We start from the raw sequence: 25,521 nt of genomic DNA, 5'->3' as shown, positions 1-25,521 counted from the left end.
GGGTGTAGCGTTCGAGGACGGTCCCGGGTTAGTGCGAGGACGAGGTAGAGGTCTGCCTGACCAGGTTGTTGCAGTTCGGGTTGACGGACGACGAGATTCGTTCCGTATTGTAGTTGGCGTGACTAGAGTCCAATCCGACGAGATGGTTGTCGTTGTGGACAAAGGGTTTCCTCGAGAGCGAATCGAAGAGGCAAGAGTATTTGTATGTCCAGACATGGTGGTGAACGGAGCGACCCTCGTGGGTTAGATGAAAATCCTAGAGTCCCTTTATATCCCTGAAAGCTATGCTAGAGGAGCGTTCCTTCAAAGTCCACTCAGCCTGCCTTTGTGATTCGGGTCGGACGTGGATTGTTGTGGTGGTCGGTGATCACGGGTGGACCGGTTCGTTTCGTAAGGTGAAGTGGATCTGCAAAGAACTGCAAAGCAATGCAAAGAGATGCGGCCAAGGATCGATAGGGGTGATAGGCGAGTAATCGTAGTTCCAGAGGAGGGAGGAAGATAGGAGGTAGTGAGCGATCGACGAAGCACACGGCCAAGACCGAGGGAGAGAGCGAGAAGACGTCAGCGATCAAGGAGTCCTTTGAACAAAGGAGGCAGTGCTGGCAGGAAAGGCCTTACGATGTGCCGGAGAGAGCTCGGCGATGATGATCCAGATGACGAGTTGTGTTCCAGAGCGTCGATCCTTGTCTTGCCCGTGGGTTTTGGGCTATACGGCGAGGTCGAGGATGAAGGTTGAAACTCAAAGAACCGATCGGCGGTGGGTCCGTATTCGAGAGAAGAGACCGAGGGGGGAGTAAAAAAGGGAGAAATCCAGAGCAAACGAGAACGATCTGCAGGGTTTCGTTGGAAGAGGGAGGAAGTGATCGAGTTCGAGGAATTCCTTTTTGTGTCGACGGGCCGAGGACAAAGGTCGAGTTCGAGTTTATGATGACGTCGCGTGAGAACAAGGAAGATTGCAAAAATTTGATGGTTTGCCCTTTCTGTTGCGCTTTGCAGCCCTTTTCCCTTTTCCTTCCTTTGTCGTCGGCTTGGACCCCTATATGTGATCGGAAAAAGTGACGGTTCGCTGGTGGAAACAGAAAAGAACAGGGAGGACGACGACAGTAAAAGCTTCTTTCCTGAGCGATCAACAATCACTCACTTCTTCGTGCCCCTGGGGTTTCGTTCCCCTTGTTTCCGACAGCGGTAGAACAGGGAGAGTGACGCAGTTGCTGATGATGTAGAATTGATGAACGAACGAAGGTCGGGATGGAAAGGGAAAGAAGACAGCAAAGCGAAGTGATCTGATCACATCACTGATCGCTGACCACGCGTGCGCGGGACCGAAGCGGGCGGTAGGGAGAAGGGGAGTGATGAGACGCGAAGCTAATCAGCCATCTCACCGATCAATCCCGCGGTAAGCGGGACTGCCCCGCGTTTCACAATCGACATCGTCTGTCAAAGAGAGCGCGAGTGGCGAGCGGGAGCAAAATGAAGCTGTACTGTGACGGGAACTTCTCCTTATGTTTCGTGAACGTGACATATCGCCTAAGTCGAAGTTGTGGCAGTGCTCGCAAGATAACAAACGTCCTTCGAACTGCAAACGGAGATCGTCCAAAGGACAGCTCGGCCAAGGCATTTTGATCGGCCAACTCCCACGCGCGTCCGCTTGAAACGTCGGCCGAACCCGTGAGAGCCGACCCGACTGCGTAGACCCCGATCACCCGACCCGATTTGATCGAAACGCTGGTTGTCTCGCGTGCGCTCAACCATGGAAGGGATCAACAAGGTTTGACGCGTTCGATGATCTGCATCGGATGAGCGAGTTCTAGCAGATCTACCTACTGAAACGAAGACGAGGTATTCTTTCAGATTTGCCAATGGCCAAAGAAGACGTCTCTCTTGGAACGAGGGAAAGGCCAAGACGTCATCCCGCACTGTCAAGGGGCCGGGAATGGCGACGTCGAGGGGGACAGAGCTTTGACGTCGACCTCATCAAGGCCTTCGAGGAAGAGATCAAGGCCAGCAACTCGCACATGGTATCGATAGATGGTGCTTGACCTGCTGTCGAACTTCCGTATTAAAAGATCCTCTTTATCATGGACCATCGTTCAACCTCTTCCAACTTCCACTTCGGTTTTCCTCCGCCGCCACCGACTCCCCCAGGTTTCGAAGCGTCTTCCTTCTTGTGCGTCTCGAGCTTGGGCATGTCGTCCTCTTTCCTGGACAAGTGGTCCTTGACCTGATCATTGTATTTCTAGCCGAGCAGAGCAGCGGGGGTTAGCGAAAAGTCGAGCGGAATCCGACAATCAGAACTCACCTGCTCCTGTAGGCTGTCACCGATAGGTTTACGACCGAAATCGTTGATTCGGTCTTCCCGCTCGCGCTGGTCCATCCCAGCCTGACGGCCATGGGCGAAGGCGAGTAGGTTGAGACCCATAATGCTCTTTAGCGCCAAGAGACTATATGGCATGATTCGATCAGCTGGATGTCGACCTGTACGATATTCTGTGCAGGACCTGACTTACCAAAACCATCCGATAGCGAATACCAATGTGGTTGAGATCGGCCTCCACCATCTTTCAAAGGTATTTACGAGCGCTGAACGACTGGCATCCTCCAAGACACTAGGGGTCGCCTTCGACCAGACCATGCCGAATGCTTGGGCCGTGATCCGTATGACCAAACAGGCAAGCGGGAGGGCTGCAAAGCCGAGTCGACGTGTCACAAGAGTGGAACGATCGGTCAGCAGCGTACGCCGCTGCGAAGGGCCGCAAGCAAGGTTAACACGACTTTCGCTTCCAAAGATCCAGTTGATTTCAAGCTTACTTTTGATGATCCCAGTCCACGGCCATTCCTCGAAGTCGGTGCGGCGAGTAATATATCCTTGCAGAGTACATCCGTGTATCGACCGTATATCGTGGTCTTGATGTGATTGAATTTCGTGATGAAACCGTGTTTGAGCCAATCGACCACCATCTCCGAGAGAATCACGGCAAGAACAGGCTGGCGAAAGGGGGTAACAATTTAGTGTGCTTGACATGGTATCAGAGGTCGCCTTGCTGCTTACCGACATGATAGTCTTCAGTACACCGTTTCCTCTCAGAAGACTCCTCGGATCAAAGCCAATGTCGGATCCAACGATTTCGATCAGGTTTCGGCCAGCGATCAATGACAGCATCAAGGTCAATGAGAATCGCTCGACAATGTCTTGTATGGTCAGGAAATTGTGTGTCAGCTCGTGCTGGCAGTACATGGGGTCTACTTTGTACTCACCCGCACACATGATCTGAAACAGGTTCTCCTTTTCAAACTTCTTGAATACCGCTTTTGGAGAGAGTTCGGACTCAGCAAACGAGACTGGATATCGCACGCGGGTAAAAACTCACAGCCTTTGATCTCGACGAACTGGTTGCTGACTAATAGAGTCAACAGGGCGTTGTCATATGAGTTGACGGCTACGTTGAGCGAGACGAGTTGGTAGAAGTAAACCAAGGCGTGTACATCTGGACAATCGAGGGTCAGCATGCGAGAGTTTGTTGTTGTTCGGAAAAGCTATACTCACGGACGTATGCCAAAGCAAGGAGAAAGAAGAAAAAAGGCCTGGTTCGTTCCCGTCTGCGCTGAGCCCGTTCTTGTCGGCTTTCGCGTTGGCCCTTCAGCCGTATCGAAGTATGGCTCGCCTTGGCTCCAAGAGTTTCGGCCGCAAAGAGGGTATCCAAGATGTCCTGTCCAAAGGCGCTGCAGAGCTTGTCGGCGATCTGTAGGCGGCGACCGATGATTAGGATGGGCGACATGATACGGTACAGCTAGTGACCTTCGAACCCACCTCGAGAGCGTTGAAGATTACGTAGAGCTTGATTGTGTCCTGGCCCCGCACCCCGTGATACATCTTGCTAGCATCTGTTGTCTTCAGGAGTACGATTGTGGGTACGACCAGAAGACCCATCTTCTGGATAGATTGCAGATGAGATACACCAGGGGATCTGCGTATTATCAGCTTATTTTCCGCAACCACAGGATGATACAAGCAGACTTACTGCAGTCGGCGAGCGCGTAACGATTCCCATGCCATCGAGAGGATCGCCAGTAGTGTTCTCACGGGTAGGATGGTAAAGTAGTATAGAAAACTGTCCAAGCACAGCAAGGCGCCGAGCAGCGTGATCTGCTTGTCGAAATGACGATCAGATGCAGCCTAACTGCCGAACGAGCTAGTACGTACCTTTTCTATCGCTGCTGGAACTGCTAGGAAATTGGCGATTCGATCCCTGTCCAGGCGACGACAGGTGAGCCCACATCCCAAACCATCACCGCCTCCATCATCGTACTCACCATTTCCCCTGTATCTCCAAAGCCTGCTCCTCCTCCTCAACTACAGCTTCTCTCAAGACGTCCCACCAAGAGAGTCTCCGTGCGTGTTCAGCTTCTCCACCAAGAGTGTTTATATTAACATCACTGCCGCTAAGCAGCATAGACCCATCGATGGGAGAGCCATCATGCGAGACGAAAGCATCTTGGAACGTGTCGTCTTCATCTTCTATGGTTGATCCAGCAGAACGAGGAGAGTTAAGTTCGGCCTCAGCTGCCCGAATGCTACCCGTCTCGTGGTCTTCCTCATCCAAATCATCTTCGGACCGGGTTCCCCTCAGATTCGGCAGGCTGCCCGATATGGGTGTTGCCGAGCAGAAGAAGCCTTCTGGAGGCAAAGAGCCGACTCGAAGCCTGTCCTCGGCCGATTCTAGCGAGATCGCCGAGCCTCTCCTAGAAGCGATGCGTTGTATAGCTTGAGCGAGTATGTCGTTGGAATGAGGGTCGATGCCTAACGTCAAGCTAGCGAACTCCAGATGTGACTGTTCCGATAGGTCTCGGAGTCCATCAGTCTCTAGCCGAATAGCTCCGGTTGGTGAAGGGGGCAGAGACGAATATGTCGCCTTTCTCGTCAATCTTGGAGCTTCCACCAAGCCCGCCGAGAGAGCATCCCCTGGCCGTTCACTGTACATCCTCGTCGCCGAGTCCATCGTTCCAAGATCTCCAAGACCCTTCCGAGCCCAAGATGTTCTTCGTGTCGACCGAGAAGACATGAACGTTGGGTACATAGGTCTCGGTACCGCCTTGACGCTCTTGACAACCGTAGAAGTCGCTGAGCGTTCCAGTCCCGCTCTTCTCCTTGACGTATGCAACACTGGCATATCCTTGTGTGCTCGACTCTTGTAGTTTCTTGCACCATCGGCCGACGTTTCTGCTTGTGATCCCATATCCGAATACTGGCTATATGAGTCCAAGCTTTGGCTCGGAATACTGAATGAAGAAGCCATATGATAGCCTTTTGCCCAACCTCTTTGGCTCTGATTCGTTGAACAGCGGTCAGAGTGTGATCAACTCAAGGCTCCTGCCTCTGGTATGTTAAAGCATTTATGAATGTTAATACCCGATACAATCAGTCACGGATTTCGTGCGATGACAAGGACGTTCAAGAGCTCAGATGCTGCGCGCTCATGTGCTCAATTGATCAATTGCTCATTCCATAAATGACGCGAGACACGTCATACTACTAGCTACTGCTGCTGTTGACTAGCTATAACTAAGGATTCAGATCTTACAAAAAAAAAGTCTCATTCTCAGCCATACGGATCGTGAAGAAGTATTATATTGTAGATTTCGGAGGTTCATCCCTGGAAGCGGGTGTTGCGACGTTGCCCAGGGCTGTCAGCTCGGATACCGCCTCCGACGTAGTCTCCGTCCGCTTCCTCCTCTCTTCGACGTTTCCTGGCAGAAGGAGCCGCTTCTTGTTCCTCCTCGAACATAGGGCGCATCCCAGGAATGGTTCTCTGAGGTTGTTGTCCGAGCCATTGCCACTACAACAGGATACAGTGGTCTAGTTTAGTACGGCCCATGCGAGTTTACCTGAGGCACTCACGAGGGCTGCAATGGTAGAGCCGTTCGAGCGGACGTTAGAGTCGATCTGCCTCACGTAAGTCCTCATGTGTCCGATCCTGCGAGCGATCTCTTCGAGGCTCATATAGGCTCCGAGGACATAAAGCACCACCCCGATGAAAGAGAATTCTGTGCGTCGGAAGAACGTGAGCAAAACTTGGACTTGATCCGAGCAGGATGTATGGGGGCTTACCGATCGGAGACAGCTTTTTTCCGCAGGCGGTGATAGCGACATCTTGATACATCTTCATCAGCTCGATGTAGTAATAGAACACCGTGTCCACCTTTCGGCGCAAGTGCACTTCCGGTGCGTCCACCCGCTTGAGCCAGGATCCTAAGGCGATCGAGCTGACCGAGGTGATAGGCAAGGGGTACTTTTCGATGAAATAAACCAGCACGCAGACGTTCTGATACGCCTGTCCCCTGTCTTGTTTCCAGTCTTTGAAATAGCTGTTGATCGTATCACCTTCTTCACCGAAAACGTGCTTGTTCAGAAGCGATGTCATCCACACAGAGTAAGGTGTAGCGAGAGCTTGTAACTTTTCGGCTGCCGACAGAGCGACTCCGAGTTGAACACGCTCTGATAAAAGAGGATCTTGAGGTTGAGCGCTTTGACAAGAATCAAATTCGATGTATTCACATACGGAAGATTTCCCTCTCCTGACCCTCGTTGAGATCCTCGAACTCCGCTGCCAGATGCATATATTTCAGCAAACGTATGGCTCAACTGCTTCAAGGAAAAAAGAAGACACTCACCACAGTGAATCTGCTTCTGGGCGAATAGCTTCTTCTCCCTCAGCGGTAGCTCCCGTCCTCGATGTATCTTCGGGTCGTATGTGTACCAGAATTTCTTCCCCTTGCCATATCCAGCCCTGAAGTGATCGCGACGAGGTGGAATTCGATTGAGAACTTCAGTGAGGGCGCCCACGATGCACAGCGTCGCGTACTCACTTCGGTTTCCCTAGTGACCATGCAATCCGCCCGAAGTGTAATTCTTAGCACACGTCTTCCCCCACCTTGGCAGCACCGACTCACAAGGAATCTGCGAAGCAACAATCAGTCTCGGTGAGCTATGCCTCGGGCGTTCGCAGACATGCAGACTTACCTGACCCATCATGAATTTGCATATCGACGTCAACCTCTGTTTGCCATCCACTATGGTTCGTGATAGGTCCGATCAATGGACATGCCGGGTCATACAAGCGACATGTTCTACTGACTGCACACTCGCTTCTGAGTCCCATCATCAGAGGTCCTGGTCGAGAACTGACGGAACAGTCATGTCAATATTCGCTATGTGGTTGATCTTTCCGCAGATCAGCAGAACTCACAAGTACCGGCGGGATGAAGTAGTTGAGGAACAACGAATCGATCAAGCCTTCCTGTCTGGCCTCTACACAACCGTTTTGTTCATCGTACTCAGAACCGTTGACCATGTTGAGTTGCACGACTGGACTTACCGGTCCAAACGACGTCTCGCTGGTAATCCACTTGCAGGTCGATGTCTCCCGTTTGGCACATAGCTAGCAGCCGAAATGATCGTCAACATCTCCGTCATGACGACGTCCGCTCTCTGACACTCACTGTTCAAATCGCTGGCCGAATACTGGGCCGTCCTATAGGTTCTCAGATACCCAACAATCAGAGACGGAGGTTGAGTCCCATCGGCCTGAGTGACCGGCTCCTGTTCCTCGTCTTCGCCGTCCGTCAACAACTCGTCGTAGCTATCGTACTCTTCCGCCTTGATGGCCGCCTTGGCAGCGGCAGCCGCACGACGTTGCGACATGGTCGATTCGAGGTGTGCCTGAGTTGTTTGGTCGATTTGAATGTCTAGCAGATATGCTGGTGATGTGAGAGGTGATTCAGAGAGATTCCAGAGGAATGGGCAAGGCCGAAATCTCGAAGTTCCCTTCCGACAACGCTATGCCGTCACTTCTAGCTTCAAGGACGACCTAGAATTCGATTTCTACACTCTGAATAGGTCTGAGAAGCTATAAGAACCTATTCCAAGGGTTCTGCAACTTGAAGATGTCACTTGATGCAGTGATCTGCACTTTGAGCTGACTGGACCTCTTCTCCTATTTGTCCTCCCAGATTTGCTTCCGCACACCGCTTTCAGCACAGATTGTGTCCACCTTGTCCAAGCTTGTCCCTTTCCAGGACTCAACAGCAATTTCTAAAAACATCTATGCAGATCTTTATGGATCGACCCGAAACCTTGTTTACGCTATTGTATTGTGTAATAGAGCATGTACAACGAATCCTTTTGTCTAATAGTCTACAACTTGGCCCGGTCCTTGTCACTCTGCGGAGCGGCACGCACGACCCCCTCCTGAACGGTCACCGCGATCAACTCTCCCTCTTGCGTGTAAAACTTGCCCTCGACGACCCCTCTACCGTCGCCCGTCCTCGGGGCGGTGATGACGTGCAACAACCAGTCGGATGTCTTGAACGTCGTCGAGTACCAGTAGACGACGTGGTCCAGCGAGGCCTGCGTCGGAGAGTATTCGAGGTTGGAAAGGCGACGGTCAGCTCTCCGGAAATTTGCGTCAGATGAGATCGACAGACTGACCAGCATGCCTAAACGTGGAGAGCTCGTATGCGACAACCCGACGCTCTGCGCTGCTGAACCTACAAACTGAAAGTCGGAGATGTACGCCAAGATGCACTGTCCCACACCAGCGGTCTCGAATCAGCTTTCCTCATCCCGTCTACCTCGGCTTTACCGGATAGACTACGACTCACCTTTTGCATGTTACTCTCCTCCCCAGCCACCGTCTGATCCCTCGTCCGCATCCACAACATCCGCTCGTGCACCTGCATCGCCCGTTCGTCAGCCTCGTCGAGTTGTTGGCCGGCGATCGTCGGAAACTTCATCCGGGCCGTCCGTGGGATCTCTTTGAGCGCGATCGGAGATTCTTTTCGCTCCTGCAGGAATCGGATCAGGTGCACAGTTACGGTTTCAGTCACGGTCGCTTCATGAGTGGGATGAGAGATCCATGTTGAAGCTAAGAAACGACCTACCCGGATATAGGCCATCAATCCTCTCAGAGCATCCCCCTTGACCTCCCTCCCGGCCTCTTTCCGTTCCCTCAAGACCCGCTCCCACTTGTCTTCCTCTGCCTCGCACTCCTCTGGACCGGGGACGTTTAGTGGCATGGGCACGCTGAAGGACGGTTGTGGTGCCGTGACGGGCGGAGGCAGGGTAAAGGAGCAAGAGAGGATGAAGACGGGGATGCCCTTTTGGGTAGCTGTGACTTGTCTGCCGGGCGGGGGAGGTAGGTCGAATCAGTCTTGTAATAGGGTTACGGATCTTTGTAGGATATATCTTGAGGCTTACCTGGTCACGTAAGACCGACCTGCACCCCAAAGCGTCAACATGACTGCGATCAGCCTTCTCACCCTCTCTCCTGTAGAATATCTCCAGACTCACCATCCCGGAGCTTCTCAACCCGATAGATAATAGGGTCACTCGCGACCACTCTGCACGTTTCAAGCGAATCGGATTGCAGTCAGTGCTGCGCGGTGTGTTGTATCCGTTCAAAACACGATTGGTAGGAAATACTTACGGAAGGAGGAAGTAACACTAGGACGAGAAGAAGAACAGACGAAATCGAGATAATCATATGTTAGCTACTGCACGAAAACGCATCGCACTGACTTTCCGCACTTTCCGACTCACATGCTGACTATGCAAACCCCACCTCTTGCCTTCTGCACCACTCCCAACCGTCTTCGTCGCAGCGTTCAGAGCCTGCCCGATGACCTGCCCTCCGAAAGCGCCTCTCGCACCCGCCGGTATCCACAAGCTATCAGCGACCGACCGGAAGACCGTCGGGTCGATCTCCTCTAGGTCGAGAGAATGGAGGATGGACAGGCCTGGTGGTGGGGGGTCCGATTCCGAGTTCGGGGAAGGGTTGGAAGGCATGGCCAAGGGAAAGGTGGTTTCCGGAAGAGCTTGGTTGGCGGAGTTTGAGTTTGATGCAGAGATATGACGTGCTTTGGAGGACGAGGAGGTGAGAGCGGGAAAGGTATGAGGGGGGTCTACCCTGACGAGTTCGGCGTCCATGATTCGTGTTCTGGCTTTGTCGTATGTGTAGGAACGTGTGAATGAGATGCGGGCGAGGGGAGGTGGGCGTGAAGCTGGTTCGTCGTGCGGTATAATATCTTGACGCAGGTGTTTATGGCCGTTGTATGAATCTGAAGTATAGAGACAATTGATATTCACCTGTCGAATTTCAAAGAGGAGTGAGTAACGATTGCTTCTCGGTAGATAACCGGTAACCGGCTTCAGAGAGTGCGGACATCATGGTATCGATCGTCATGTCCGTTCCAAGTGTTTACTTTGTATAAAAGGTACATGCCGGTCGTAGATCACGTGACGTAGAGATGACGTATCGAATGACGTCTACCCCGCGTCTCGTCGCTGGTTCGTTGCCCGATCGCCGATCCAGTGGGATCCGGATGGATGACGACGGGTGTGGTGGGAGAGGAACGGGCTGGGAAGTCAGGGGATACCGGCGGGGGGTGACTACTCTCTCCCTAGCCTCGGCTGACACGGCGATCGAGAGGTGATTCACGGCAGAGATCGATGCAGCGATGATGATGATGCGTCGAGGAGGTCACGGTCACGGGAACCTGGCCGCTCGCTCGTCACCCGTCAGGGAAGTATATAACCTACAGTCAGATCTCGATCTTCACTTACCTCGACCTCATCCGAGCAAGGGAAATCCAAAACACAACCTCCATCACATTCCATCATCAACACTCACACTTCATCATGGGCATCTCACTCTCCACCGCCAAGATCGTGGCTCCCATCTCGTGGGCGTACATGTTTCTCAGTCAACAGTACGCCATCGCCATCAACGACCCCGGTATGAAGGCCGTCAACGATAGGAACCCCGGCGCCTTCAACCCGACGTGAGTCGACCTTGCTACTTTTCTCTTTCCTCTTCCCCGTTTACTGATCTTCTACCTTCTCCCTTGTTGATCCGACGTATCAGTCCCTTTGCCATCGGAGCCTGGTTCGGACCTCAACAGATCCTCGAGGTCCTCTACCTCAAAGAACTCTACTACCCTTCGGGAGGCAAGTTGGAACCCATCACGCTCGACATTGCCCCATACTTTACTCTAGGAAACTTGATGATCGGGACTTGGCCTTTCTTCGTGAGTAACAATGGGGACGGATGATAGGTTGGTCTAGAGAGCGGGACGTTGACGAAGCATCGTTCCATTCTGTCTCGTTTTTTTTTTTGGATCTCTTTAGTGGAACGCTGAAAAGCTCAAGCTCGCCGACATGTTCGTCATTGTCAACACGGCAATCACCCTCTACTGGGTGTACGCCCGACGAGCTCCTAGGCCCAACACGTGGCAGCAAAAGTTGGCCAACGCCGTCGGAGTCTCGTTTGCCGGAATCGGGGTCATGGAGTGAGTTCTCCCGGCAGGGCAAAGACGTCAGGGCGAGAATATTGTATGTTAAACTGACCTCATCTGCGCCCGCTCGCAGCTTCTTGCAAAACACCGCCATGGGATTCTACACCCGTCAACCCCCCTCGGAGTTGGTTAAGTGGGCCACCGTCATCGGATTCCCCCTCGCCTCGCTCCTCTCTCCCGTCTCGATGGGTCTCAGCTTCATCTTCTGCCAGACCGCCATCACCATCGGTCAGTATCAGCTCGCCAACAGGTCGCTTGACGGATTCGGAGGTGGCGGTGGGTTCGGATGGGCCAAGATGTTGGGATTGGGAGCGATCGCTACTGCGGCTGCCACCGGTCTGAAGTACAACAGGGACGGAGGAAGGATCCTCTAGGCGATTTGAGCTCGTCTCGAGAGTCCGTCACCGGCCTTACGGTACGCAAACACGCGGCAGTGATTTATGAATGGGTTCGTTATGTGTGTGTCAACAACTGTATAAACGGTCAAACGAAGTTGGATCATGCAATTGTCTAAATCTAATAATACAAGGTTTTCGCATCGCCGAACCCGTCTTTCACCATGTCGGAAGCCATCCTAAGGGGTAGCCTGTGGAAACCAAACGATCACGTACAAGGATCTCAGCTTCTATCGTCCAGCAAACACACTTGCCTGATCGTCCGAAGCGACTTTCCCGACTCACCTTGCGCCAAGTTCTCGTGCTTGGTGGCCTCCTCGATCAAATATTGTACCTGCTCTTCGACCTCGACTGGCGGTCCACCCGTATACCCGCCCCCGTTCCGATCGGTCCCCGCGAGCTTTTCTTCGATCCGGGTCAACACCTTGAAGGCGCGCTCGTTGGTCATGATGTGCGACATCTTTTGGGCCATGTACGAGTCGTCTCCCTGGCTTGCGGCTGTGGTGGTAGTCATCGTCGCATTGGTGTGAGTCGTAGTAGTGTTGGGTCGATCGTCAGGCTGGCTGGCCCGAGATTCGTGGACCGTATCCAACCGCCCCTTCTTCCTCCCGTTCCCGTTCATGTCCACATCCACCGAACCTCCGACCTCTTCCTCTTCCTGTACCCTGCCCAGCCCACGAATATTGGCAGGTTTAGACCTCGCAAGAGATCCGGGGGCGATGAAACTGCCTCCGAGGTTGAGGACGACTTCGGTCGCTTTCTCTTTCTTGCGGCGTTCGGCTTGGACCTGGTCGGATGCGGTAGTGGTAGCTGCCGGTACCGGTTTCAGTTTCGGTTTCGGTTGGTCGCGTTTCTCGTCATACGGGTCATCGGCTGGAAAGCGCAAGGTTAGAGCTGATCAGTCTCTCTTGTTTCAAGGTTTAGGCGCATCGGGAAGAACGAGATGAGCTTACCGGTTGGGTTGTCGACTTCCTTCGCTTGCCAAGTCAATAGAGGGTCCAGCGCAAAGGCTTCCAACATCGCCAAGAGCGTCTCTTTGTGTTGACGTAGGACCCCCAAGGTGATCGAGGATGACCGTTTGAAGTGACCGCGGGAACCTGGGGCTTTGACACCGTGCACAGCTGCAAACTATGGGAAGGCGATATTATCAGCTGATTCTGCAGCGGTAGACACGTTGGTTGACACGTCGGATCCACCTCGAATGCATTGAAGATCTCCGGGGTGAGCCTGAACGGCACGTGTTCCGGGAAATTGGTCCTCTCTGCCGCCGCCTCGAACACATCCCCGAAATCGATACTGATCGCGTTGAACTTGATCTGCTCGATCAAGATGTTTCCAGGATGTCGATCCCCCAGACCGATGACGTAGCCGACCATCGAGGTCGTCGCGATGGACCGCGCGAAACAGGTTCGACGGGATAACCAGGTTTGGGAGCTGGAGCTTCGTCTCCAGAGGAGGTCTTTCAGGTCGGCTGTAGAACGCGGGCAGATGGGTCAGCATTGCGTGTAAGATGCCTCAAGAGAGAGTTCAGACTGACTATGCTTCGAAATAGAAAGGGCACTTCGGTACCTCTCCAGTTTCTGGTCGGTCGACAAAGCATCGTAGCGCGTAGTGGCTGAAACAGGTGTCGCGTCAATACGTGGCTTCACCCCGCCAAGGCCGCCTCGACCTACCCTTGTCGTAGTCGAATCCACCCTTTTGCAACTCCTTCAGATCCGTCTGTAGCAGGTGTCAACTCCAGCCTAGGCTTGCGATTAGACGAGAACACCACTTACTGCAAACATCGCTGCAAACTCCCGGTCGGTCAATCGCTGCCCCTTGACTTTGGCGCGCCCGGACGTTACGATGGCCATCAGCGTTTCCGTATTCCCGACCCATTGGCACAGACCCGAATCTGGGGAGAGAGGCGTGACGCTGTAGGGTTGCACAAATAGCTGACGACTATAAGCTTCGTTGTTGTGGTTGAGCAGCGTATTTGTCAGCGTGATCAATTGCATGATCCGCTCGTCTTGCCGCAAGTCCTCGTTGCCTTTCAAGAGGAAAGTCCACTTGGCCTTTTTGCTGTACATGACTAATTTCCGCGGAAGCTGCTTGGTATTCAGGACATCGACCATCGGTTCGAACCTGTCGATAAACGGTTGCTCATGACGTAGCTTCTTGGGATCAAAATGACCTGGTACCATGAGGTCACTGTCTTGCATGCTAGCGATTCGAGGCGCGATCAGGCGAAGGTTGAGCTGAAAATTGGGTCTTCGCCAGTTGTCAAGCAAAGAATAAATCTTTCGGTAGATCTATGAAGACCTCGACAACCGTAAATAAGACTGAACCCAACGCGCGAAGAGAGACATCAAACGGTACTGACGTTCTGATACTCGCTACAAGCCTTATAGAAGGCGGACTTGGCACCCGCTAGATATCTTTCCACCTCTCCCTTGGCACTTTCCAGGGCGTCGCCGAAGCGCTGTATGAAAAGGAACTCTTCCTCGGATTGAGGCGCCTGGAAGATGCATTGGCATATTAGCTGACAATGTTTAGCGATCGCGGCGCGCATGAATTTTACAAATTTACCTTGAGCCCCTCATACTCCTCCGAGAGAGCCACCCAGGAAGACGCGCTCAGTCCTTCGACGTAGAGCATCTTTGTGAGACAATAAGCGCTCAGCCGGTTGAAACTTATAGGATCGTATGTAGCCGTAGCAGAACCGACCTTTTCGATGGCATTTTTCCACCTTTCCGCCGGGCTGATGGCAGACATGATCAACTCCCTTCCGACCATTTGCGACTGTTTTACCATCTTGGTGTGCAGCGCGGACGCCGACATCTGCTGCATGATATCTAGAGCGGCGCTCTGGTGAACCGACCGAGGCGTCTGAGATGCTGTGAGCAAAGGCCAAATCAAGGCGTCCGCATAGGACCCAGCGATCTGCATCAAAAAGTCGATCAAGGAGTATCGGAGGGTAATGTCTTTGGCGCCAAGCCTCGCTATCAATTGAGGGATAGTCGGTAGCCAGGTGTTGGTAGGTGTATCTTTCAGGTGAGCTCTGACGGCTGTCAATATTCTCCGATGAGCCCCGCCATAACGGAACCACAAAGTTAGCGCGAGCAAAGTCGCCTTCACGCCTTGTTCCGGGCCGCTCTGTAGCTTGATTGATTGAAACAGGGCTAAGCAAGCAGAGGACCGATGAAACTCAGCTTGTCGGATAAAAAAATTCTCGCGCTCCATGACATACCATAGAATGCCGGCAAGATGTATCGATCGACCATATGATCGGTTACTGATTGTCCTGGATTAGCTGCCTGCTTATGTTGAAGTATCTCAAGAGCCATTTCCGCTAGACACTCCATGCCCCGAGACCTGTTTTTCCATTAGCCATTTGTATCTAGAGATGGCAGGGGCCTCAGACACCTAACATGGTTTGAGCTTACCACTTGGGTTCCAAAAGGACCGATGCCCCCATGTATTCGTAAGCTGGGATTTTGTTGTCCTACGAGACAAGTTTAGGCATCAAGTGGTATTCGAATCCTTTTCGCCTGGGGAACAACTGACCTCTATCCAATCTGGGCGGACTTCGCGCGTCCATTCCCCTAAACGGGCCATACACCGCGCCAGTCGACGACGGTGGAGACGGGTCCCGCCTCTGTTATAGGTCGCCAAGTCAGCTAAGCGCCTTCGACAGTCCATGCAACGCTATAACTGACTGGGAGAACCCAGCTTGGGGAAATTCCCACTTCTTGACCTGGCATAACAATCCTTCCTGAGTGCCGCAAAAGCCGGACAGGTTTACGGCGTGTTTATACAACTCTTGCACCACCCGAGTCTTTTGAATCGGACTCTTCGCTTCTTCCCAGTCGAACCTGAGCCTCGTGTATGCCACTTTGTCCCCCTATGGTTCAGGAGTAAGCAAACCAAGCTTGATATCCATGACAGCAATATTCCTACCGGCTGGTCATCTTGAGCTAGAGAGTCCAGGATCCTTCGGCCAGATTTGTAGCCCTGGGCATGAACCAATTTCGCGAGATAGAGCCATCCATCTTGCAGATCACACGGCTTGGCTGCCAAGCTCCATAACAACAGTCGTTTATAAAACGAGTCTATGTCGACGTGAGAAGCTTTCAAGCTTTTGTTATGGTATTCATTAGGTCTGGGGACTTGGTCGCAAGGCGCATCAAAGGACTGTTACTTACCGAGACTGCCAAGTATTCGCTAGTACTCTTTGCATTTCCGGATGGTGGTCAGATTGTTTGTCTGTATTGCATGACTATCAGCAAGCAGGGGCGAAACAATAAAGCCGATGATCACCTCACATCTGATTACTTCCTCTAGTTCGACCAGCATCTACGGGAGACGATCAGCTTGACTCAAAAGGTTGGGGAAATCATCTCACCTGGGCTTTAGCGAGGGTACCGATTGCTGTAGCGTAATTGCTAGCCGAAAAGTCTAAAAATGCTGTTCGTGCCTGTGAGTCCACGGAACACTTTGTTAGCGATTTGCTAGGCGCGTGTTCCGTCCTGGCGCAAACGTACCTGTAGTTCATTGTACACCTCAGATTGCGCCTTTGAAATGTGTGCTGCTGCATCTTCGTAATTGCCATGCCAAGTCTCGAGAACCGCTCTGCACATAAGTATTTCATTTAGTCATTGGCTTTGGCGGGTCATTTGCTCGCGCTTACTTGTAGAGCAATTTGGTTGCACCTTTTGGTTGTGATGAGAGATATTTTCCCATGGCCTTGAAGTCGCCTTCAGCCCATGCTGCTACGGTACATAAATCGCTGATTTGTGCCTTTTGATGATATGGTAGCCCAGTATATTTCTCGTCCGCGATCCTGAGCACCTCCGGGAACTCGGTAAGAGCATGGCGAGCGGTAATGAGGGTATCAAGCGAGCCGAAATTATCCAATCCCTCCTGCCGGTTCGCCTCGATCGCATCTGGCCATCTCTGAAGGCTTTCGAACCATGCGGATTGCAGCCAGACTCCTTGTTCTTGGGCCAGCTGCATTGAACTCCAAGCAGCATCTTCCTGTCTTCCAACACGGAGGTTTGCTTCGACCAGGGTAGTCATAGCGGGCTCGCTCATCGATTCTGCAGCATCAATTTCTGCATACCTGGAATTGTCATTTGAGTCATGTGCTCTTTGCGTCAACGTCTGTACGTTCAAGAAAGCCTCTAACCTTGCCACACTTACCATACCAGAATCGGGTCCGCACGCTCAGACAGTCGCCGCCGCTCATGCGAAAGCGATTTCCGGGCCATTTCGAGAATCGAGATGGGCAATCTGCCTACTTGGGTCTTTTGTGTGAACTCCAAGATCGAAAGCCACAGTTCCCGTACGTAGCCTGGTGCGTCTCGGTTAGTTACGATCCTTCCGATTGCCTCCTGAACCACCGCCTATAATTGATGTGGTGAACTTTCAACTCCTCTGTCTCGGTTGTCTACCAAAGGAGGTATGAACTTACTCTGTCGTCATCCCCGAGAGCTTCATAGTAAGCAATGAAGCCGGCATGTAACAGTCCTTTCGGGACCTGGGGCTTCAACAGTGCAACTACCTTTATCATATCCACTCGACAGGCATCCACGATATGATGCTCTAATTTCCTGGCCCACCCTTGCCAATCCCCGTGATCCTTCACCTCTTCGAAATCCCACAGATGGCTGATAAAAGAATGATCCGCTCGATCTGCCTCGGTTAACGCCAAGTTTGAAAATTGCATATCCTGATATGGTCTCAGATCAGGATATTCCGCGAAAGTCAGGTCTTGCGACACCAATGGAGCGAATGATAACGATGATTCGACCTATATAAAAAATTCAGCAGGTTTTAGAACGCTTCATACCTGTGCGCGATTTTGGCTTACTTTTCGCCGACACGCCAAAGCCTCTTCGCTAATCAAATTTGTGAAACCAGGCGCTTCCAAAACTTGACGAATGGTGAGACTTGCCTCAAACAGGGAGACATAGTCGGCTAGATGGGCTAGCAGACGAAGAGCTTCCATGACGACCTCTTCTGCGGAGTCGACAAGCCTTATCAAGCGACGAGCAATGCTTCCGATGAAGGGATCTGTGTGGCTCTGGAATACCGCCACCAGTTTGAGGGCAAAGACAATGGTGCCTGGATCCAGAATCGTCGACTCCAGCAGTCGCAGCAATAGTGGCAGCAATTGGCGCGCTACAGCTCTGATGTCGCCTCTCCCTTTTGACAATACGGAGAGGACTATCAGCAAAATTCCCGAAGCATCGGAGGCCTTCAACTCGGGTTCTTCCGCAATTGCGACAAGCCTTTCATACAGTGTTGGCCACACCTGCTCATATCCAACTGGCTTCAGGAGGATAGCTTGTGATATCAGGATGAGAAGTTTCGAGCGGTGGGTTCTGATGAGCTTTCCCTTTGAGTTCAACTCGTACTGCGAGATCACGTCCTCAAGGATATCAGGCAGTCGATCGGCGTATCTTTCCTCCGGTACCATCAAACAGAGTTTCAAGGTGGTACTCCATACTGCGATCTTGCCAGCGAATGACCGGGAGTTGGCGGTCGTTAACAGATTGTCAGAGATAATCGACAGCTGGTATTCGATTGAAGAAGCGCCGAACTTGTCTCGCAAGACTGCAGTAGAAACCCTGCGCCTTTGTCTATCATCGTATAGACCTGTCGAAGGAACGTCGATAAGTCTATATTCTGGATTTCTACGCCAGTTCACTTACTGTCTTCTCGTCGCAAGGCCGCATTGTGATCGCGGTCTCGTACAGGGTTGCGATCGGCCGTTCCAACTGCTCCCACAACCGCCATGACTTTGCATTTGACGACGGGGAGGAATGCGGTGTCTTGCTGAAGAAAAGTACCGAACATCTCGTTCATTACACCATCCTGTAGTGACCGACTTTGAGGTATGGCCATGAGGGCCGCCATGCATCCCAGTGCCAGGGTGGAGTCGCCGCTGTCGTGCGGGGGCTGAGATAATCTTCTGAGCTGTGCGACAGCTTCCTCTATGTCCTTTGTCTCCCAGACATGCGAGCAGTGTTTAGCGAGATTACCTAGGCAGGTGATCGCTGTCGGAGCATCTCTACCGATAGTTTCGTATCGTCGAAGCGCTCCCAATAGGAGAGCAAGCACGGGTCTTGAATACAACTCAGACAGTGCTAACGGTAGCGAAGGTCTGGTTTGAAGGAATATGTGAGACATAGCATCTAGACTGGCGGACTGTTAGTCGGTGAACGCACATAGCTATGCATACAGTTGCTAAGAGCTGTAGCGCGACACTGGATGTAGTTCCATGACTGAAGCGAGATCTTAGCACCGGATCCTCAGCTTCAACAAGAGGGTCGACTGACCTGTTCACGATCTCGTTGTCCACGCGCAATAAGGTCAGACGCACAAAACGCCGCAGTACAGGCACGATCAGGGCCGGAAATCGCGCGGCCTGAATGGTCAACAAGGACGCCACGACCCTTTGAAGCCTAATATCCGAAGTACCAAGTTGAAGCAATAAGGGTAGAGTAACTGCTTGCATTTGGAATTGCAATCTCGATTGAGAGAGTCTCGCAAGCGACTTTTCCAGCATCCGCGGCTCTGTGACATCGCACGATATGTTAGATTGAACCATGTTTTATACCAGACGACAAAGTCAGACTGACCTCTTCGCTCCTGCATAAGTTCCAAAATGGCTTGGACCAGGACCGGAGATCCTTCCTCTCGGATCAAGGCAGGATGTCGTAGCTGTTGCAGAGCTTCTTCGATGACGCTCAGTGGATTCCTTGGCTTCAGCGCTTGTACGATCAGTTGCGTGACATCCTCATCTACCTCTTCGGCGTCTACGGCATAGCTAATGATATTAGTTCTCTGAATTGGTAGACGAAAATGTACCTGGACCTGACATAGGACGAAAGACTTACATTGAGTGGCATAACCGGGTAGTACTTTTAACAACGCTACCCATTGTTGTGCGGTCTGTGTCGAACGTTAATCAGTAACAGCCTAGAATGCTTGACTTAGAATCCAACTCACTGCCACATTAGCACCGCTGGCGATTCTCTGCTTGATCTCGCTCGTAATGTACTCGTGAACTTGCCTGCGCAGGGTCGGTACATTGGCTGGGATTGTCGTGATGAGATTGAGCTGAGCAAGGCTCAAAGGGATCCTTCGGGCGTGTTCCACGACTTCTCCCAGATACGAAGCAGCGCATGGACCGAACGCTAGCATGAAATTCTTCGCAGTTTCGAAGCAAGTATCGGTTCTAGCGACAACCGAATTGTCTCAGCATATTCGTAAACACAGGCGACCTCTTCCACTCACTCAATCCCGTCCTCGAGATTTCGCAATATGAATTCGAAGATGACGTTTCGGGAGACCAGTGCGCTTGTTCCTACTGCTTTGATGATATGACCAAGAACCTTGATGTATTCCGCTGCCCCAAAGAAAGCCACGAGGATACCCTGAGCTATAGCGGCCAAAACATGTTACGACTAAACTTACCGTTGTTCCTGGCTTGCGATGAGGTCAAGACTGCGACCACGTCTTGCAAGGCAAAATAGCCAAATGAAGTTGGATTTGCATAGGCCAACAGCGGGAGGAGGACACAGATCTGCTTGCTCGTTTCGGGGTTCATCTGTACCTGCACGACCGATGTGATTGCATCCCAAGTGGTTCTAACGTCGTAGTATTCCCGGCGCACAGAGCTGAGCTTGTAGCGAAGTGTCTGTTCAGGGTACTTGTTAGCGTACTCAAAGTTAGACCTCGGTAGCCGGGGACATACCAGAGCGGATTCCTGCCAAAGAGTCGCCAGGGTCTCGAGATAATATGCCACTTGATGGTTTGCGCGTAGCCGGTTCGAAGGTCGAGCGAGTCCACTCGATGCCGCATCGAAACTCGTCACTGCCAATACCTCGATACCCTTCGCCGCTTTTACTCGGAGGGTTCGATGGGCACGGACCGCTTGAGCCAGGATCTTGTTGGAAGTCTTTCTGAGTACGAGCTTTGGATCGATCAAACGATCAAAATCGTCAGACAGTGATAGTTCGTACACATCATCGAGCGTACTCACTTGGCAGCAGTGCAAGGCTATCTGAACGGGCCAGATGATATCGCTGATAAACCCTTCGGCAGCCAGGCGGGCGTTGTTCCACATAGAGAGGTGGACTTTGAGGATTATCAACAGCTTCAATTGGGCCAGGCTCATGGAATGCGGCTTCTCAGTCGTACATTCGGTACAAACGAGTCTTCGAGGCTCAGTCTGGAGTTGCTTCCTACAGTCATGAGCAAGAGGCCTCGTGAGCATCAGACCGTATGATGATTGATAAGGAAGACCTCATGACTTACAGCAGAGCGGAGACTGTGTTCCCGTAGATGCTGTGGGGAATGGCTTCGTCTTGATCCACCGCACCTCGAAAAAGAGCGCCAAGCGCTCTCCCTGCAGCAGCACCGACAGGCGTAAGCGCGACTTGATTCAATTTTCGGCGGCCCCTTGATTCTTACCGAACAGCTCGGCCGCGACTGGCAACCAGCTCTCGACCTTTTCCGCCATGATCAGGGACTTATCGTCACTTCCCATCAGGTGTTGAAGAACTTGACAGGAAAAAACTAGAGTCTCTCTCCCGCTCGCTGAAAGTTTGGGTTGGAGCGCGGCTTCTCCGAGGGCCATAGCTCTCGTCGCGGTCAGATCGCGGCTGATTGACCGGTTCATCTGTCTTTCGACCTGGCCGATACACCTCCCTAGGATGAATGGGTTTTTCAGCCAACTTTTCTGTCTTTCAAGGTTGTCCTCCCAACGTACGGAGTTCCTTTAGTCCCACAACCTTCTGCTGAGCGGTCGTCTTGATGTACAGATTCTCTTGTATAGACAACTGCTTGTCCCCGACCAGGCCTGGTCTTCCTTCCGACAGGAAACCCGACGCAGCCATCTGTAAAGCGAAGCCCTGAGCGACTACCCGACATCTTTCCTATGAAGATGGAAACTTACAAACTCGGTGCCTGAGATCCTGCCTGTACTGAGAGTGAGAGACCCGATGGTCGACATTGGCGGCGAGCCATTCTCGCCGGACAACGCATCACCCCTAGACAGAGCATCGAAACTTTCCGTAGGAGCTCCCTTACTGTTCCCGGCCGAAGAAAGGGATCAACTGTTAGGTCAAATGATGGAACCCATCCGAGGCAAAACTCACGGAATGACGGGTACGCTGTTGAACAGCTTGTGTACGAAGCTCAGATTGGTTGGGCCCGACATCGTTATGGCGCTCGATTCGTGTAAATTTGCGCAACGGTGAGGAGTTGGTCGTACAAGATCGTCTTCGCTTATAATGTCTTGCTGACTTGCGATAGAGTGGCGGTAGGAGACTTCCCTTTCAAGGAGTCGAGCTCCTGACCGTGTCTCAAAGGAAGGCAGATCGTTGACGTGACGAACACTGCAACTGCTAGTGGGAAGAAAACGGTTACCGTTACCACTTTGCTTACCGAATTCTTGTTCCGGTAAGACAAGTCAACCTGAAGGTTGGTCATGTCTGACATCGCTATGTCAGCTGTTCGAACCAAGTGAAACGCTTGACGAATACATGGTACACGAATCCACTTGAATGTGAAATGCGACCAACCGATCGTTCCCAAGAATGCATCCCTTTCCACCGATTTCTGCTTCCGCCGTTTCAGCTCGGATCGCCGAGCGACAGGGACGTCCTTAGACGAGCGAAAGGATGATCAGCGTTGCACAGCTTTTTCTTTGTGGCGTTTCCGCTTAGCGAGCTTGTCGTCGTCAAGCAGTGCCCACCGCTGATCCGCTGATTCTGTGATTCCTATCCCCGTGCCCCAACGCCACTCTCAGGGGCGCGCCATCTCCATCATCCGGCTTCCTGAGAGTCATTCGCGGTGGATCTAGACGACAAGCGGAGCCGAGTCAGGTGTCCTTTGAACCATATTCACGCTAGAAGCTAGAAGAGATTTCGCGGACATAGTGATATCACCGTGTTTGTATCATCTCGGTAGGTTTTACTTTGCAAGAAGAATCGACCCACGGTCCACGGGGACGAGCGGGAACAGGTGGATCGGCTCGAGCGTTCTACGAGGGCTTCAAGATGGTGGAGTGGCGTGGCGGAAGGTCGCTCGCTCAGCCGTCTACAAGATGCAAGTTTAATACTTAGAAAGGGACTATCACTCCATATAGGCCTATGCCTATATGGATATAGAGACGAACGTAAGTCAAAGCGCATTACCGGCCATGCCCTCCGTCGGAAGGTTTCAACTGGTTGAAAAACTGAGTTATCTAGCGGTCATATGGTGCGACAAACCTTCGAAACTGTGTTCGCTCAAGAATCCCTGACCCAGATAGGAGATTAATCACCGTACGTACCCATCAATACTACACCGTACAACCAGGCGGCTGAACGGAAATGACTTGGTCTCGCTTGAGGGAATCTAGTCGCGATCTTCAGCAGCGCGGGTTCCCAGTATCGTAGACAGACGAGTGCAGCAACGTATACTGTAGCCCTCGCTGTATACTTCCTTCGAAGTCGTCAAAGGCTTCCTTTTCCCACCTACGTGTCTGAGCTGTCGAAGGGATCCTTAGATCCTTGGTAACTACCCCTCGGAGATCCATCTCAGCAGCTACCACCACCGTAAGGCCACACGGAGTTTTCATTTGAAGCCCCTCGATCCTCGCTGATCCTCGGTGCCGTTGCCGCAGATAGACTGGCGAAAGGAACTTCACGCTTTCAAAGGGAAATCTGGACTTGCGTCATCATTCGATCAAGATGAACGCAGTCGAATCCATAAATCATTCTCCGGTCGGACCTGGCCAACGAGACGATTGGCCATTACTAACCTTCCACAAGGTCGACAAGCCTCGACGCTCCATCAACAAAACCAAGATACCAGCTAGTATCATTGCTTCCTTGCCTCAACTGGTCACTCGACTCCAGACATCAACCTCGATCGCCTGCGCCGAACCTACCCGAAATCGACACCCTCCGATCGATCACGGACTAGATTTCGACTCAGACTACTACCGATTGTCATCAACACCCTCGAGTCATAGCAGTCATAGCACGCCACTCGTTCATCCGCTGCAAGGTGCTTCAAACACTCAACTCAGCACGTCACATCTATTGCACTCCTTTCATCCTTCTCGGCCGCTCGGCTTGGTCCCTACATACCACGGTACTCCCTCTGCTCGACCGCCTGCGAGATCTATTGAAGCTCCCATCACGCAACCTTCTCCGCTCTCTTCCTGGTCCACATCATCGGTATCTGCCGGATCTAGTCTCCAATCTATCCCACTTCATCAGCCATCACAAAGGAACAGACAAGTCCCGTTTCCATCGACTACCGCGGTCGGTCCTCTGCGGACCTGGACGAGATCTGAGCCTCATCTGGAGTCAGTATCTAGGAATATCAGTATAAAGTCCGGACATTTTCCCCTGCAGTCCAGACATCAAGGTTCAGCGTCGATCCAGTGGGGTAGCAAAGACCACCTCGCACGGACAACCGCGACCAGTATGGATGTTCTCGATGTCAGTCCTGATTTGAAGACCTTGTGCTTCTCCGAGCCTATGAAGCTGACGTTCAAAGCTTCATGGCAGCTCGTACACGATGACATGACTGCCGAAGACAGACCCGCGATCTGCCGGTACAATCCCGTACACCCCGATTACTTGCGCGCGGTCTCGGCAGGCGAGATTCCGGATCACTTTCAGTGTACAAAACGCTTCACGAGGAAGAGCGATTGCGCCCGACATGAGCGAATACATACAGGTCATAGGTGAGTTGTACCAGAGGAGTACGATCTGCCTTGTCTTGCTGACCCTGGCTCCGACCAAAGACCTTTTGCCTGCCCATTGCCTTCGTGCGGGAAACGATTCATCCAAAAATCGGCTCTCACGGTGCATATGCGAATACAGTGAGTCACATCCTCACGATGAATCGCCGTTTGGCGCGATCGACTGACCTTGGTCTTCATCCGGATTCCAGCACAGGAGAAAAACCCCATCCTTGCATTCTCTGCGGGAAAGCCTTTGCCGACTCCTCTTCGTTGGCTCGGCATCGTAAGATCCACAGTGGGAGCCGCCCTTACGTGTGTACTGCACCTGGATGTGGGAAGAGGTAAGAATATTCCCTTGTCCATGAGCGTAATATCCTCCAAGTTGAATCCGCTTGAATTTTGTAGTTTCTGTCGCAAGATCACGCTCAGCAAGCACATCCACTCGACTCATTCCCCGATGGACGGCCGTTCCCAATACTCGTTCGACTTTGGGTCGCGATCTGGTTCCAGTTCGGGATCCCTCAAGGAGATCAGGCTGGATGAGACCGACGAGATCGAAAGCGACACCGAGATCATATTCGACGCGCACCGCCCTATGGCACCGCGCCAGCCCTCAGCCGGATGGCCGGCTCAAAAGCAGATGGGTCCCACGCCCTACGACTGCCAGCAAAATGGGATGAATACCTTCACAACGTCGTCCCAGCTACAACAACCAAAAACTGTAGGGCAGCAGCCTATGACCCCCTTCTGGAATGATTCAGCCCCCAAACGCATGGAATACATCATCTCGGCTCCGAACAGCCTGAGCTCCTCTTTTGGCTCGTCGGTACTCGATATGGACTTGCGCTCGAGATCGCAGGAGATCATCGAGTCGCTTCCGATGGTCGAGTTCTGCGATCAGGCTCCTGGCATCAAGCAAACTCCTCGATGGGCTACCACCCGTTGCCTCTGAGTTTTCCCATCCAGATTGACGGGCGGGGATAATAAAAGAAAAGCCAAAGATAGGCATCCGATAGAAAATAGAGTTTGCGAAAGAATGGACAA

General features: G+C 52.2%; 6 protein-coding genes across 6 annotated transcripts; 2 read left to right on the top strand and 4 right to left on the bottom strand.

The window, feature by feature from the left end:
* Positions 1–1,679: 1,679 nt before the first annotated feature.
* HD553DRAFT_136707 (eukaryotic membrane protein family-domain-containing protein) lies at positions 1,680–5,444 on the bottom strand. The gene is made up of 12 exons (XM_046176643.1): positions 4,312–5,444; positions 4,202–4,247; positions 4,020–4,144; positions 3,809–3,965; positions 3,545–3,740; positions 3,369–3,485; positions 3,256–3,306; positions 3,050–3,189; positions 2,809–2,985; positions 2,508–2,740; positions 2,300–2,441; positions 1,680–2,236 (listed from the first exon to the last, which is right to left on the bottom strand). The coding sequence occupies exons 1-12, from the start codon at positions 5,292–5,294 to the stop codon at positions 2,060–2,062; spliced, it is 2,544 nt and encodes an 847-aa protein (XP_046033126.1). The 5' UTR covers positions 5,295–5,444; the 3' UTR covers positions 1,680–2,059.
* Positions 5,445–5,645: 201 nt separating this feature from the next.
* On the bottom strand, positions 5,646–7,699 carry HD553DRAFT_345783 (uncharacterized protein; the record flags this gene model as incomplete). Its single annotated transcript, XM_046183135.1, has 12 exons — positions 5,646–5,834; positions 5,897–6,042; positions 6,107–6,493; positions 6,558–6,602; positions 6,670–6,785; positions 6,865–6,874; positions 6,949–6,955; positions 7,019–7,068; positions 7,134–7,179; positions 7,245–7,306; positions 7,374–7,436; positions 7,498–7,699. The coding sequence occupies 12 exons, from the start codon at positions 7,697–7,699 to the stop codon at positions 5,646–5,648; spliced, it is 1,323 nt and encodes a 440-aa protein (XP_046033125.1).
* Positions 7,700–8,191: 492 nt separating this feature from the next.
* HD553DRAFT_345782 (thioesterase-like superfamily-domain-containing protein) lies at positions 8,192–9,982 on the bottom strand (the record flags this gene model as incomplete). Its single annotated transcript, XM_046183134.1, has 8 exons — positions 8,192–8,404; positions 8,486–8,581; positions 8,659–8,841; positions 8,938–9,175; positions 9,254–9,296; positions 9,347–9,396; positions 9,483–9,499; positions 9,596–9,982. The coding sequence occupies 8 exons, from the start codon at positions 9,980–9,982 to the stop codon at positions 8,192–8,194; spliced, it is 1,227 nt and encodes a 408-aa protein (XP_046033124.1).
* A 422-nt stretch (positions 9,983–10,404) lies between these two features.
* HD553DRAFT_318927 (uncharacterized protein) lies at positions 10,405–11,907 on the top strand. The gene is made up of 4 exons (XM_046180947.1): positions 10,405–10,836; positions 10,920–11,082; positions 11,183–11,343; positions 11,423–11,907. The coding sequence occupies exons 1-4, from the start codon at positions 10,694–10,696 to the stop codon at positions 11,721–11,723; spliced, it is 768 nt and encodes a 255-aa protein (XP_046033123.1). The 5' UTR covers positions 10,405–10,693; the 3' UTR covers positions 11,724–11,907.
* On the bottom strand, positions 11,904–16,928 carry HD553DRAFT_300934 (uncharacterized protein; the record flags this gene model as incomplete). The annotated part of the gene is made up of 18 exons (XM_046178647.1): positions 11,904–11,935; positions 12,030–12,307; positions 12,685–12,872; positions 12,941–13,215; positions 13,282–13,407; positions 13,513–14,035; positions 14,107–14,241; positions 14,373–14,905; positions 14,974–15,098; positions 15,170–15,228; positions 15,291–15,411; positions 15,473–15,627; positions 15,684–15,861; positions 15,929–15,989; positions 16,049–16,079; positions 16,129–16,181; positions 16,264–16,355; positions 16,414–16,928. The coding sequence occupies 18 exons, from the start codon at positions 16,926–16,928 to the stop codon at positions 11,904–11,906; spliced, it is 3,480 nt and encodes a 1,159-aa protein (XP_046033122.1).
* Positions 16,929–24,313: 7,385 nt separating this feature from the next.
* HD553DRAFT_277572 (uncharacterized protein) lies at positions 24,314–24,822 on the top strand (the record flags this gene model as incomplete). The annotated part of the gene is made up of 3 exons (XM_046178001.1): positions 24,314–24,477; positions 24,538–24,615; positions 24,687–24,822. The coding sequence occupies 3 exons, from the start codon at positions 24,314–24,316 to the stop codon at positions 24,820–24,822; spliced, it is 378 nt and encodes a 125-aa protein (XP_046033121.1).
* Positions 24,823–25,521: the final 699 nt, after the last annotated feature.

The sequence above is a fragment of the Filobasidium floriforme genome (genome assembly GCF_021052385.1).
Source record: "Filobasidium floriforme strain CBS 6241 chromosome Unknown HD553scaffold_26, whole genome shotgun sequence".
NCBI classification, from domain to species: domain Eukaryota; kingdom Fungi; phylum Basidiomycota; class Tremellomycetes; order Filobasidiales; family Filobasidiaceae; genus Filobasidium; species Filobasidium floriforme.
This window is presented reverse-complemented; position numbering and strand designations above follow the sequence as displayed.